We start from the raw sequence: 15,882 nt of genomic DNA, 5'->3' as shown, positions 1-15,882 counted from the left end.
TTGATGGGAAATCTTTTCTTTGCTTCTCAGAATTTTGATGCTTACAAAGACTTGTGCCTATTACAGATAGGAATAAGAGCAGCTGTCTTCAAATTAGTTTATTTTGCCAAAGTGGTGTTACATCTGTTTGGTGCCTTACATGAGGCAGGGTGCTATAGGCCCAAATCTGCCATACTTCTGTTAAATCAGAGGAAAGTAAAACGGATACTTCTCCTCAGATGTGTCCTGTAAACTCCCTAGATTTAGGAAAGTTAAGTATCGATTTGACCATCTCTAGCATATACTGCATGTCTGCTCCCATGCATGGCTTAGCCAAGCTGGTTGAAACAGGTAATGCCTTTTAAGAGTCTAAAGCAGGCATCTCTCCACCCAATGTTGTCCAGATGTTTTGGACTACTATACCTATCTGCCTCAGCCAGCATGGCTTATGGTCTGGAATGATGGAAGTTGAAGTCTGAAGCATCTAGCAGGCAGCTGGTTGGGGAAGGCTCTTCTAAAGAATGCTTATGAAGACTAAACATTTGCTCCATGCTTCCAGTCAGTCCATGTGTGCAGTCTAAGCAGTAAGCCTTTTCTGGGGATAATTTTTGTGCTTAAGTACCCATACAGAGCACTTTCCCTTGGATCGAAGGGGGGGGGGGAGATAAATCTATTTGGGTTGCAGCTGCTTGGTGATTTCCCTTAAGAATAACTCTTCGCAGAAACACAGGTAAGAATGACTGGTAAATGCTAATAAAGTATTCTGTACACACATAATTGCTTGGTTTGCAGACTATATACCAACCCGTAGAAAAAGATATATGGCTGCTAATGATGTCAAATATTTATTAGTCAATTTCTTTCATAATCATGAACTTCGAGCCCCCGCTTCTGATCGGCAAGCCCTAGGGCTCTGTGGTTTAGACCACAGTGCCACCTGCATCCGGGTAACTCTTAGCAGAACCCTTAAAGTGGCTACCAAGCTTTGTACAAGTAGATCAAGTCTGTAGCCATAGACACATATGAAAAGAACTGGGTTTATCAATCTATATTTCTCTAGCCTTAAAGTAATAACTTGATAGTTTCCCAGATCCTGTGCATGCAAATTTTTGTATGTAGTAAAATCTATTAAAAATAAATACAGCCGTACCTCTGGATACGAACGGCATCCGTTACTTCCAGGTCGCTGCAGAGCGCAACCCGAAAACGCTCAACCTGAAGCAACTTCAACCTGAGGTATGACTGTAGATAAATTTCAACGTCTAGCCCTTGTTTTGGAGATAACCTGAAATACACACACAGTATAGGCACTGGCAATAACAATTATAGTTGCTAAGCACTGGAGTGTTTACCACCCCCTCCCTATTGCCTTTAGAAATATTACACCACCCCAATTTCTACCACACCCCTTGGCAGCCATTATCTCACTTGCCACCATTGTACAAAACAAGGGAGATTAGTTTAATCAGTTGCATATTTTATTAGCACAGCATTCTTTGCAGATGTGGCTAAATCACTTCCAATTGATCAACACTGAATTGTGGCCAACACAGTGTGCAAGTTGCTAGCCTTAATAACCCAAGTGTAGAAAAGCTACATTTGCCAGTTGAAATGACTAGGTGATTTCCAAAGTATTGTGGCAGCTAGCACATTTTAAACATTTGGAAAATAAATTATTAAAAGCAGATCTCAGCAACAGAAAACCCACAGCCAGCTATCCAACTTGTCTGAGTCTATTTGACGAGGAAATATATGACAGTCCCCTCTGCAACTGTGTATACTTCCTGTACGCTTGACTTGGTTCTTGCTAGCTCAAATGCTTACACATTTACCTACTCCATTTTAGTAAGTTCCCTCAAATTACTTAGCAAGTCCCTGTAATTGATTGGTGAAAGCAAAGTACTATTGTGTCTACTGACACATTAGAATTTTCCACTAAGCATGTTATGTCTAGATTTTGTGTTTTGCAAGATGTCTAAATTTATTAACCTGTAACTAAAATGTTTTTTTTCCTGCTTTAGCAACAAGTCTGTTTTGAAATAAGTTGATCTAAAGTCAGTTCTGTCATCATGCCTCTTATATTTGAATTAGAACTGCCACTAATAGCTGGAAAGAGGATTTCATCTTTTTAATCAGATCAAGCCATTATAGTGAAACTACTTTAGCCACCTCTACACAAAATCTGTAGAACAGTGAACTAGAAAATTAGAACATTATTGAGGATGCTGTTCTTGGTGTTGAGCCTGACGCTTAAGCAGGTGTAAAAGAAAGTCTTCCCTCATTCCTGGGTGAAAACAGGCCATTTGGTGGTACTATACTATGTGGGAGAAAATGCTGATCATTGCCTCAGTTCTGAGATCTGTATGTCCAATTTCAGAAACTGTTCCTACACTACAGATGTGGGGGATTCTTGAACTAGTACACGCATAGATGGGAAATACTATGTTCTGTAAAAAAAGAAGCAAATTACATACAACCATGACACATTTTGAGTTAGATAACCTTTAAATGCTCTATTAAAAGAAGTAAGTGGAATAACCTTCATTACCAGAGACACATAGCTTTCCATTCACAATACTCTGACCTAGGGAGTTTAAAGATGTAATGTCCTTCTACATTAATTGGGTCTTGAGTCACACATGTGACTTCCATTATTACAATTTTTCAATTATAAATTATTGCCTCCAAGGATTTAAAATAAGGACTGTCAATTTACAAAACCAAATCCTTCTAAAAATATCAGCAACCGACAGCTTTTCCTGCCCTAAGTTAATTTCCACTTACATAAAAGCACTTGCATAATTTCTTGGTATGACTTCAGTCAATAAAAAAAAAATCACAATCTAGAGGCTTATTTTGAAAATTACCACCAATTTAACAACCTGCAATCCATATTTAATTTCATAGCAAAGTACCTTTGCAAAGAGAAGCTTAACACTAGTGTCTGGGTGGTTGAGAACTATCGACTTAAGAGGCTAACGAGACTCATGTAACTTGTTCAGCTGCGTCATGTGTTGCAAAACAGCACATGCTTGGTTATTTATATTGCTTTCATTAGTCAATCTTACCCTTTTCATTCCACTTGCGGTTTTATCAGAGAGCCTTGCTCTTCCTGGCAATAATAAACTGAGAACACTACAGTGTGAGTGCAACACCACAGACAATATTACACCAATATTATAGGGAGATTGTCATGGGCACAGCCAGGATTTTTTTTGGGGGGGCAGGCTTTATTCCAGGGGGCAGAACCTAATTTAAGTATTTTTATTGGTTTATTTGATTTAGAAACATTTGCAAGATCCTAAAACTTTCTGCACTACCAAAGGCTTGGAAGAGGGAATATTAACTGGTATAATGCTGTATTCTGCCAGAACAGTGAGCAGATATAAGTACTCCAATGAATTAGCTTTGGGTAGTCCTTATTCTTTTGCATTTATTGAATTATTTCACAATTCTTTTCAAAGGTAGTTTGTAACAAAATACACAGCAGCTATCATTCAGATGCATAAATGCATTTGGGCTTATTGGCCCATTTTCCCTTGAACGTAAGACAAAAAACTACCAAATCTCCAATCTGCTTTTTAAACTGCCCAGGCTTAAAAAGTGATTTGCTGCTCAGAAAGGGATCTCTGCAGAAAACAAAATGCCCCCAATTTATCCCAGTATAATCACAAGCTCTATCAAGAACAGTGTGTGTTGCCTCTTTGGCTTACAATAACTTAACTTGTATGTGCCTCTGAGGCCTCAAAGCCTGAGTTCCAAGTCCAAGTGCTAGTAGGCTTTGTGTAAGAGAGAAAAGGCAGCTTAATTTTTTTTAAAAAAAAACAAAAACCCTGAAGTTCTCCATATGCATTGGGATTTTAGTTTACTGTTCAACTCCCAAAATGGTAAACTGGCAGATTTGCAAAAAAGGAAAAGGAAATTTGAACTTAATTTTGTACAACAGTTTAGGCTCCTCGTGCAACATGAACCCAGAAATACTATTGTATACTGCAGAGCACATAAGAGAATAATCTGAATTACCGCAAATGTTTTCCCTTGCTAGGAGTGACTGATAACCTTCATAGTGGTAGAGCAATCCTAGTCCCCCAAATTAAACACATTACTGTTAAATTATATTTGGATCACATTTTTTCATGTTTCCTCCATTGTGAGCAAACATAGGTTTAAAAGTTCTCTTTAATGAATCAAACCCCAACAGTTAAACAGTATGCACAGGGAGCTGACTAAGGAAACTACTGAAGGCAGGCAGGTGTGAGTTGTGTGTTGAAGGTGAGGGGAAACTGCTTACATGCAGAACTGACACATATACACAGGGAATGCAGCTAACAGGCAAATCCAAAGAAAGTATGCTTAATACCCTTTGAAATCAAAGTTTTAGAACTTAAGGTATTCATAATTCACATCATTTAGTAGTGTGTAAGGAACCACATCCTTTTTCTTGTGGTTTTTATTGCTGCAATTCTTTTAATCAAGCTACTCTTATTTCATCATTGTTGATCTGCAGTAATGAAAACTACAGGTGTTTCCCTGTCTTTACATACGACATTGGAACATGATGTGCACGGTAAAAAGCAATTTCAAAGGGACCTAAAGGTGAGTTTAGTCATCTCTGGATTGGGCTGTGTGCGTCCAATCAACACTAGTTCTGTTTGAGACCAGAGAGATCAGGCACATCTTGAATGTTGAGAATCCTGTGATGCTCAAACTGAACAAGACTTCCATGCTGAGCTGTTATGAAAATACCTTTTACAAATAAAAGTCCTGTGGCAGAGCAGGTTATTCATATAAAACACTTTGTTTCCAAGGCATTAATGTTTTTACTACAGCAGTAAATCCATTACGCGATCCCTCATAACAATGTTACATAAGCAGTACTTCATTTTACACCACTGTAGAAGAGGCTAGTGTGCTACATTTTATATGGCATGCCTGCGTACTTATGACAACTGCTTCCAACTACCAACTGTGCTGGAATATCAATCTGGAGTATCATTTAACTGTTTCCATTCGCAACTATTTTACAGGCCATTTTAAAAGTTATAAATACTTCCCACAACAACCAAGGGTAAAATAAAGTACTTGCTGCAAATCAACTGCTGAATATTTTTTTTACTTTGTCTTAAAGAAAAGCTTCTATATTTCAACGATGGTCTAGTTTTTATATAGCAAAACTATTAGTTCATGAGTAGAAACCATTTTTCTCTAGAGTGGTAAATATTTTCTCATCAGCGTACAAAACCAAATAAAATCTGCACGACTTATAATCATTTACTGTTTCTTTTAACTGGAAGCAATTCCAGTAAAAACAATTTGTGTACAGGCTGGAATACTGTAGTCTCATTCTCTACAAGGCAATGAAAGTATGAAGAACACTTATGGATAAAAAAAACAAGGCTGCCAGTGACTAGATGTTATGGGTCAGTTATTAGCATATGCCTGTAGTTCCTTAGATGATGTCTATGGCTGTTTGGTTTAGGGAACTCCATCTCCTTCTCTTTCAGCTATGAGTTGATGCTTCTGCTTCGTGACCAAATGCCGTGTAATGCCCAGTGCCCCCCCTTTTAAAAAACGTACAAAATTGTCTCCAATCAGTGGACCTACTGCAAAAAGATTGGGTTCCTTTGTGCATTCATATGTATATGGATCAATTTCAATAGGGTTACCTTTGCAGGTAATTGGTTCATTTGGGTTATGGCCTATACCCTGGCCTTGGCCCTTCAGGAAGAATAGGTTAGGATGAGAACCTATTAACACTAAGGCTACAGAGAACTTTAAGATCTTCTTCAATCCAGAGGCACTCTGCAGGACACATTTCATATCTGGCTGAAATGAAAGGACCCGATGTTCTGGAAAACTGGTATAAGCATGGTGCAAATTATAGTCTGTAGTGACTGACTGAGTGCACATCATATGGTAGACCTTATGGTATTCGGGGTAAAGCTTTTTAGGCAACTGTTTGAAAATCAAACTTGGATCAGTAACCCTCCTACGGAATGCATGAATTACAGGGATGTTGTTGTTATAAGCACACAGAACTGCATCAGCCGCTGTAAGTCCACCACCTATGATCAAGACTGGATCTGCTTTCCCACATAATATTCCTTTGTCGACAGCAGCACCAAACTCAGATATGGAATGCAGAACGAAAGGAAAGTCTTCACCTTCTACTTGGAGTCTGCCAGGAGAATCAAAAGTTCCAGTGGCAAGAACAACATTCTCAGCAAACAAACAGAACGGCACATGAGAGCCATCCGCTGCTTTCTGATAACCTCTGATTTCCCAGTTTCTCTTGATCAGTATAGTCTGTCCACCTTGCTCTTCTAGTTGCAAATGTTGTGGCAAAATATCTTCACTCACTTCACTTTCATCTTCATGGTCCTGTTCTCGGTAAAGCCTTGAGACAGACGTTATGTACGTGTTTTCCCTGAAGTTTTTTTGAAGGCCCATGACTTTAACATAGTGCTTGTAATAGCTAGCAATTTGCTCTGGCAGAACTCTGTCACATTTTATATTTCTGAAAAAGATAAAGATCAAATCTGATTATTCACATTTAGTTTACTGTTCACATTCACCACAGGAACACCTCCTTAAACTTGTAATGTGACTGTACGGCCATATTCAGGTCAGATTGCTACAGAAAGAATTTTCAGCTTTTGTATTAGATCAGTACATTTGTTTTTTCTTTTTGGCATGATTTGTTTTTTGAAATGTTTTCACTGCTTATACTGGATTTGTTTTGCCCCAACAAGCCAGGATGGTTAACCAGCATTAATGTATGCTTTGTTGTTGAGATATGAATCCTGGCTTTTTAGGGCAAAATAAACCTATGAACACGAGTTTGGACATAATGCTAAGCTATCATCTTCCTGGTTGTTTCCCTGCTCACACAGGGGAGGAGTGAAGCAGGAGAAATGGTGGTCCTGCATCCTTGTTCAATTCAGTATAGTATGGGTTGTTAAGCAAAGATTCTTGGCTTTCTGTTATGCGCAGATGCAGACAGTGGCTCTCAAAGCATGACGTTCCAAGCAAGGCACAGACATTTGTGAGTGATGGCTCAAACTCTTTTCTGACTTTTGCATATGCACCTGTCAATCAACCCCATATTGCAATTCAATTAGTATTTACATTTCCAGCCCCTGTATTGAATGGAAGGGCTGTAGATCATATGGAATATATATAACAATGTGAGGCCACTGAAAACCACTGGCAGTGCAATCAATCTAGCTATGAATGCAGGCATCAAACATATTTAAAGAATTATGTAGTAACAAGACTTGGTCTCAGGGAAATTATGATATAGTTTTCCCAGAAAAAAACAAATGAGAGTCTATAGAATGTACAACAAAGAAAAAAAATTCCTAAATTTGCTGCCCAAGAGGGAATTTTTAAATCATGAGCGGCTAAAATCAGCTTTAAATTCTGAAATCATGGATTTTTACCACATTCAGCGGAACCCACTGGCACTCCTTTGCTCACAACTACGAGAAGTACTTAAACTGAGCCAAAACATGCTAGGCTAAGTTGATCACTGAATTTTCAAAAACACAGAGGTCAATGCCGAGACTATGTGAGCCTTTCAAAAATAGGGGAGGTAGAAAATTTGGCAGTCGGTTCTTTGGTGTCCCATCTCATCCAGCAGCCCTGGTTATCTAATCTATGAATTAAATTAAATTAAATTAAATCAAATCAAATGTCTTAAGCTTAAGTGTCAAAATGGTAGCCCATTGTTTACAAGCTGTTAGCTTTATTAAATTACATGTAGAAGAGCATCTTGTACTTTTGAAAAATAGATCACAGAAACATTGAAACTTTCGATTCTCCATCCACTAACAGAAGTAATTCCCCCCCCCCATCAGTCATTACAAGAATGTTACAGTCCTCACCTTCGCTTGGTAGCAGTCCAGTCTTTAAATGTGTATCCAGGTAATTCCATCCAATCTCCAAAACTGATAGTCAGCATGGAACCTTCCATATTCTATGGAAAAGAAAATAATACCAGGACAAAATATTTAAAATATTGCTTAAGGTCATCTCAGTCCACCTTCATTTCATAACAAAAAGAAAAAAAGATCCCATGAATCATGTTCTAAAGGACCAGCCTGTGTGCTATATTATCTGCTTTGCAGAAAGCTTCAACTTGGCAACTCTTCTTATTCCAGTTGTAATGTTTGGGACAGCTTGCCATGCACATCTTCAGGACAGCATGGAGTTTCAACTCCCAACATCTGCAGCTGTTATGAGAACTCCCCGAGTGATCCAGAGGATCCAGACAGCAAATTACACTAGACATTACAGCTAAGGAAATAAAGTCAGGAGGAAATCTCCTATAGCAGGTAGCCTACAGCCTTTGGCTTCATTTCTAGCCTTCCATGGTCTATTTTGCCAACTATGCAGCTCCACAATCTTCACAAAAAATATTACTAAAAATGCCCTCAGTTAATTGTGCAGGATGATAGTTCTTGGGGGGGGGTGGGTGGGAAGGTCATAAATGGTCTGTGCTATATTATCATTGTACTGGCCCAAATAATCAAGTGATGTAACTTCACTTTTCGGGTGTAACTAAGTGTTGATCCTTTTAGAAACATATATACCGCCATAAAATCTAATACAAGGAGTGTAACGCATACCTAGTTTTCTACAAAAGGCAAGCACAAAAATGTAAGCCTTTGGAAGTGAGCACAAAGATCATTTACAAAATAGGTATGTAATATGTGAAGTTTTTGGGAATTCTTTACACATTGGTTTATTCATTTAAAATATTAATACACTCCCTATGATGCAGCGCCAAAACATGAACCTCTTGAAATAGGTACATGCCACAGGACTTACAACCAATCAGGAACAATGTGTGGTAGGTACCCATTGTTCCCATAGCCAACATGTAAGCTGAAGTTCTCTGATCAAGTGTGGTTCCAACAGCAAAATGGAAAAAGTTCTCACATGCCAAGCACCACCAGGTGGTCCTTTGCCAAGCACCATATGAGGGATATAGTGCTCTGGTTCCAGTTTCCAGTCAAGAACAGGTGGATAGTTAAATCCAAAGTCAGCATCAGGATGAAGCAGTGTGTCAAAGAGAACTGCAACAGGATTCGAAGAGCGTCCTTCTAGACCTTCCGCCAAGTACTCCAACTCCTAATGTGAGAAGACAGTTTTAAATGGCAATGTAACTTTCCCTTAGAATATAAAATAATGTGCAGTAAAAGAGCTTTAACTCTCTATACCATGTTCTCAGGCCTGGCTATATATAGATATCAGATGTACCAAACTTGTACTAGTTGTTTGCTTTTATCCCTTGCTTTCCTGATCACAATGAGTGCAAACAAGCTTCATTATGTCATCTGGCTTCTCCCCACGGATTACACACTTAAACCCTTGGGAATGATTTTAATGGAATCAAGTTTGAGCTGCAATTGATACAAGGAATTGATAGTATGTTTTCTGTATGTCATATGATTAGTCTCTTTTCAGCTGATGAAAAGAGACTAAACATTTGGGGAAGTCCAAGTGGGCTTCATGATGCCTAAAACCATTTTCAGCTCATCCCTGTCATATCACTCATTAGAGTGATGTATACTGAACCCCATCAGCTAAGTTCACAGCCTGTGGCCTTGCAGGTGTTATTGGACTCTTGTCAGAGTTCAATTGGCATGACCAATTGTCAGGGATGATGGGAGTTGTAGTCCAGCAACACCTGCAGGGTCACAGATCTCCCTTTTCTGGGCTCCTGCAAAAATAAATATGTTAGTTTTTAAGGTGATACAAGTCTGTTGTTCATGGAACACAGGTATATTAATGGTTATTTGACACAATGCCTAAACATTGGGCCTCTGTATTTAGATATAGTACATTTCTCATTACCAGGTTTGGTAATGAGAACTTCCTGGCAACATTTGCTGTCGGAGGCAGAGTGCCAAACAAGATATATTCTGGAGGCAGTTCTTATATTTTAAATACACAGGATTGTCATAAAAAAATAATTGGCATTTTGGATCCCCAAGTCCTATTTGACACTGAAAAACCTGAAAAAGGCAGAATACTTTGCTTCTACCATGATGCACAACAGAAATGTGAACTAATTTTTCCAAGCTAAGAGTATGTAATTGTATATTATATATGTAATGCACTTTTCTTCCAGTCCTGATATGCAATTAAATGTGTAATTTCATAAGTGGTAGCTTACCTGATCAACAATAGAAAGATGACTAGATTCTTTTAATTTATTATGCAAAATAGGATTTGGATGTTCTGTTGCAGGAGACAAATATGGCCTGTATCCAGACAGCATGTATGAGAGGCAAATTCCCGATGGTCCATTACCTAATGGTATTTTAAAAATGATATAAGATTTACTAAAGTTTAAAATTGTAATCTGGACCAAGATAATGACTTTATTCCATGAAAGTCAAAGACATGCTTATCTTCCCCTCATTGCGATCAAGGAATTTAAGAGAGCTCAGCTTTTGCTATAGGATGCCTAGTATTTTTGCAAATATAGTCTAGAATATTATTTGCCAAGTATATTACCTTGATTCTGATCACTGAATTTCTGACTATACCAACACTGATCTGCTTATTGGTTGCTAACTTTCTGAATAGTGGCAGAAGAGCTCAAAGTCCCTTGGGTCCACACATATTTGGCTAGATAATCAGACATGTAAAATAAAATTTTACTTTTACTGTTAAAGTGGAGCCAGATTACTTTTTCATTTAATGTGAAGTTTCTTGGCTTTTTGACAGCTTTTTGTGCTGATATACAAATTTATTTCACAATATAATATAGTTTTAATTAGTTTATAGGTAATTAGTTGTTGATAATGTAATTGCTTTGAACCTGTATTTGATTACAAATCTGTGTTATTTTGTTACTTTTTACAAAACAAGTTTGTTGCTATTGTAAATTGAAGGAGTGTTATGGGTGGGTGGGGAAGACGCTTTTCCTAGCAATGAGATACCTTGTGTTGTGAAAAGGCAGAAAAACCATCTGCAGCACTTTGGAATAATATTTGCATAGCATCATGTCACCGAAACTGATCCTAGGGCAGCATAGAGCCTCAGATATCATAAAATAATAGTACTTCCTCCTTCAACAGTATAATCCAAACCACTTTCACTTCTAGGTTAACATCTAATATAAAACATCCTACATCTTTGCAGGCTACATATTTTATTCCAATTACTGTATAGCAAGGAATTTGTTTCACTGTTTCATGGTTTTAATAAGTCCCAATTACAGATATTCTCCCAGTCACCAAATATGGAGACAAAGCTATTTTGCCATTCAAAAACTGGCCTCCCAAGTTGTTTCCTCCCCGATCCGAAGTAGGAGGGGCGGCCAACTGGAAACAGAAAAACAGCTAAGGATGAAACACTCTACTCTCCCTAAAAAGTGGAGGAGCTTGAGTCCTCTCATTTTGATTACATGAGTTTCTATGTTCTTGTTGTTAGATACTTTTAAAAAAGGGCTTAATTTTTGTTGAAGTGCTGTTCAGATACAAAAAGATAAAGCACAGGTAAAGGTAAAGGACCCCTGGACAGTTAAGTCCAGTCAAAGGCGACTATGAAGTTGTGGTGCTCATCTCGCTTTGAGGCCGGGGGTGAAGGCGTTTGTCCACAGACAGCTTTCCGGGTCATGTGGGCAGCATGACTAAACCGCTTCTGGCACAACGGAACACCGTGACAGAAACCAGAGCACACGGAAACACCGTTTATCTTCCTGCCACAGGAGTACCTATTTATCTACTTGCACTGGCGTGCTTTTGAACTCAAAATCAAATAGACATGATACAAAAGGAAAAAGAAATGGGGAGGGGAGAGGAAAGCGAGTATTAGAGCAGCTGCTCCATCACAGACATGACCAGGTTGCATGTAACGGGTATATAGGGCCCCAAAGGGCTAGATTCAGTGACAAGGAGGTACACTTTGGCAATTCCTATTCTACTATACAACATTTTTCCCAGTTATGGAGGAAACCATTATAGCTCAAATATTTTCCCAACAGCATCAAATCACAATATACCTGTATAATAGGATAACTAGACTCTCAATTATATCACAACTTAATAAGCAGTCCGTGATAAGGCAAGGTTGTTAAATTATAATTAATAAATTTCAAACACATTCAATATTTTAGATTCTTATTCATATACTGAAATTCTGAGAATAACTCACCTATTACTACCACTGGCAAACTCAGTGGTGGGTCCACAGGTAGAGTAGCTTCTTCTAGTAAGGGCATTGTTTTAACATTTGTCCCAAAGCTGTCACCAAAATACTGCACTAAGGAATTCAAAAAGTGTCCTTCGGTTTCAGGGCTACAGTAGTTTCTATTTAAAAGGAAAAAAATCAGTTCATCACTGCAACACATTCTTAATAAAATAAACTTAAGTTAATATAAAGTCATTGGCCTGATGATATATAAGCAAAAGAAAGTCTGTCAGCACTTAGGAAAATTTCAGAGTTGCAAATCCATTTGCCTTTTCCTAAACTGATACTGCTATTTTGGAATCCTACAGGGAAAAAGTAGGGGGTTTACCCATATACGTTTACAAAAGGACAGACGAGTGTGCATGTTGAGTGACACACATTTCTTTTACAATAAATTGTCTGATACAATTTCTATAACTAATAATCAGGGGTAACTGGTCATACATTTAAATGTCTACGAAGCTATATTATTTTTTTGATATATTAACTAATGCTTGTGACTTGGATCCTTATTTTCTCTTCTACAGAAGGCTCCTTCTATTTGTGTTTTGAACCCAGAGGACACACCCATTGGTAGAAGGGAGGAGGTGTTTTTTGGTGACTTCCCCTTCCCCCCCACCTTCCATATGGTTCCTGAATCCTCCAGGGCACATTTTGGTGGGGCACCTGCAAGGGGAATCAGGAAAAAATTGCCTTCTCCCTACCACCAGAGAGAGTATCCCATGAACTGAGTGCCACTCAAAGGATCTTTGGATCAAAACCAAAATATTTATTAAGAAGAATGTATGAATTGGTTCCAAAATAGCTTCTAAGAATAAATCATTGCATAATCTAAGTGCAATGCAAGCGCTTTCTCAAGAATTTAAATGGAAATGTACAGTTCTGCAGTTGGTTCCCTCCCTCCTCCTACAATCCAGGAATCTACCAACTCTGACACTAATTGTATTTCCCATCAAATCCACCTCTAAGCTAATATTTAAGTAGGCACTGCTGGCTCTAGGACTGCTTTTGCACAGTCCTACAGTCGGCACATGTCAGCCTCAAGCATTTTCCTTTCCTTGGTAAAGCTCATATAACCTCATCCAGAATACAGTTGTCTGCCTCCCTGGAACCAAAAATCACACAGGACATTCATGCATGCAAACATACTTATATGCAGCTAAAGATACAGATTAAGCTTAGGACAAACCCTGCAGTGCCATACATGTGGCAAATTCATGGTTAAAATAATAGAAACCATGGATAATTGGAACCAATTCTATGCTTGCTGTCAACTATCAGGTCATTTAAATGGCTTAAATATAGGCACCTATGGTACTCTATACTGCAGAATATATCTCAATAAAGCTTAATAGGTTCCCCACATCTCTGTTGTGGCTACAAACTAAAGGAAGCTATGTTGTTTTGCAAAACCACAATGTCTGCACGCTGACAAGTGTACCTTTTTCTGCTGTCCTCCCTTGTAATCTATGGAGTTTTACATTAAAGGCTAAAGGGAAAAAGTATTTATGGGCTTTTTACAGGCATCTGTGGACAAAAGGATGCACAACTAGATGGGCCCCAGGTCTGCTCCAGCAGGACTCTCATTCTGTTCTTACACCAGTAAAAACCAGCATCAATAACACCTTTTCTACACTATACTAGTCTATTAGTTACACATTCATCTTCACAGGAAATATCTTCAGATATTTAAAATACAGGCTATGACATAACACAACATCTGTTTAAAAGAGTTTGTTAAATATATGGCAGTTAAGTTATGCTTGCTTATGCCAAGACAATTAGAACGATAGCACTAGCAAATATTCTAGCCAGCCACCTTACACCAAACACCACCAGAAATTACAGCAGAAACTAAAATGCAAAGGCTGCACTGTAACCCGCAAAACAAATGACTGCATACCCTTTTTTGGATGGTGTCAGCTACTATAAGTAGCATCTGAAAGATCCCTATGAAATTTGTCAAAAATCAGAAAACCATGATGAGGTATTCAACACCCTTTCACAGTTGACCTACTATTTACCCATCAATTTAAATTTCCAGAGATACAGGCTATGAGTTATGGGCATTGGGTAAAATTATTTATGGCTCTACGATAGTCTGGGACTAGAAGTCTAGGATAGCCTAACTTTCTGAAGACATTCTTTTACCAGTTGACTACCAGAAAGTATCATTTTGCTCCATTCTATATCCATAAATTTAGCCTGCAACTGTAATATTTAATCAAAATCCAAGAACAGAAAGGAATTTTTCTCTTCTCTTCCACCCAACATTAAAGAAATTCCTACAGAAATTCCCAGTCCATATACTGTTTCATGGAATGGTCTCAAGAACTAAAAGACTAAAGTGAAGCAGCAATGGGGATGATCAGTGCCTAAACAATGGTAGACCTGCAAAGAATCTTACCTACAACTAGTTTCATCATGGAAGAATCTCCAGAAGTGAAGCGTACCTTCGTCTCTAAAAGCTTACACCATACTGAACGTGTTAAGTCTTTTAAAGTGCCCAAAGCCTCTTTTGCTGTTTTATTCATGGAAGAAAGATAGAATACAAATATACTGTATACACAAACAAGTGAGGTGGCATGTGAGTGTTTATATAAAGGACCCCTGGACGGTTAAGTCCAGTCAAAGGGTTGTGGCGCTCATCTTGCTTTCAGGCCGAGAGAGCCAGTGTTTGCCCACAGACAGCTTTGTGGGTCATGTGGCCAGCATGACTAAACCGCTTCTAGCACAATGGGACACCATGACGAGTGCCAGAGTGCACGAAAACACCGTTTACCTTCCCACCGCTGCGCTACTTATTTATCTACTTGAAATGGTGTGCTTTTGAACTGCTAGTTTGGCAGGAGCTGGGACAGAGCAACAGGAGCTCGCCCCATTGTGTGGATTCGAACCACCGACCTTCCGAATGGCAAGCCCAAGAGGTTCAGTGGTTTAGACCACAGTGCCACCCACACCCCCCTATGTGTACACACACACACACGCACAAAACCACGTGTGCACATAAATGCCATGTGTGCTGCAGAGAGGCGATTTCCAAGCCTACCTGCTTGTCATGCAACAACATTTCAAATCACGAACCATCTTGGCCATTCAGAAATCTGCCGCCGCCGCCATCATCATCTATGGAAAGGCGATGTTCCTTTTTGTGTGGCTCGTCTGGGTGGGCCTTTGCTTTGCTTCCTCCCTTCCCTCTGTCTTTAGGAGCATCAGCCAGCAACACACCTTACCATGCACCTTCCCTTCTAACTCCCTCCTCAGCAGCACCACCCAAGTCGCGCCTCCAGGATGCTCTTCAAAGCACCTCACCTTCTCCCTTCCTCCGCTTACAGAGTGCGGGCACGCGCGCGCGCCCCCGTGACCTTTCTCCTTCGCTCCTCCATCTCCTCCTCAGTGAAGCGCAGGCCAGCCGGCCGGCCGGCTGAGGAGCAGCAGCAGCAGCGGGCAGGAAGGCATCCCGCGCGGACTCCCACATCGCGTCAACCGCCGGCTCTGAGAGGAGAGGGAGGAGCCGGAAGAGAAAGGGGAGGATGGAAGGAGCCTTTTCTTTCTCTCTCTCTACCCCCCCGCCGTCCCCCCCCCCCTTTGACCCACAAACCTATTTCCCTCGGCCGGCCTGGCGAATAAGCGTTACCTGAAGTGACCGGCCAGGGAACACCGGCAGCACCAAACCGTCATGAGGGATTAACGGGG

At 39.5% G+C, this 15,882-nt stretch overlaps 1 protein-coding gene across 2 annotated transcripts; it reads right to left on the bottom strand.

The window, feature by feature from the left end:
- Positions 1-5,232: 5,232 nt before the first annotated feature.
- OSGIN2 (oxidative stress induced growth inhibitor family member 2) lies at positions 5,233-15,882 on the bottom strand. Of its 2 annotated transcripts, none has more exons than XM_081204604.1 (6): positions 15,824-15,882; positions 12,151-12,305; positions 10,163-10,299; positions 8,923-9,114; positions 7,866-7,957; positions 5,233-6,496 (listed from the first exon to the last, which is right to left on the bottom strand). In XM_081204604.1, the coding sequence occupies exons 1-6, from the start codon at positions 15,865-15,867 to the stop codon at positions 5,455-5,457; spliced, it is 1,662 nt and encodes a 553-aa protein (XP_081060730.1). In that variant the 5' UTR covers positions 15,868-15,882; the 3' UTR covers positions 5,233-5,454. The 2 variants fall into 2 exon arrangements, with proteins under 2 accessions (XP_081060730.1, XP_081060731.1); XM_081204605.1 differs by lacking the exon at positions 15,824-15,882 and adding an exon at positions 15,236-15,297.

This window comes from Podarcis bocagei (genome assembly GCF_964188305.1).
Source record: "Podarcis bocagei genome assembly, chromosome: 8".
NCBI classification, from domain to species: Eukaryota; Metazoa; Chordata; class Lepidosauria; order Squamata; family Lacertidae; genus Podarcis; species Podarcis bocagei.
This window is presented reverse-complemented; position numbering and strand designations above follow the sequence as displayed.

Coding starts and splice junctions, on each gene's coding strand:
- OSGIN2 (XM_081204605.1), bottom strand. CDS start 15,282: ATGGCCAAGATGGTTCGTGATTTGAAATGTTGTTGCATGACAAGCAG. Junction 9,115..10,162: donor ATCTTTCTATTGTTGATCAG/GTAAGCTACCAC, acceptor TTCTCACATTAG/GAGTTGGAGTACTTGGCGGA. Junction 6,497..7,865: donor TGGACTGCTACCAAGCGAAG/GTGAGGACTGTA, acceptor TATCTTTTTCAG/AAATATAAAATGTGACAGAG.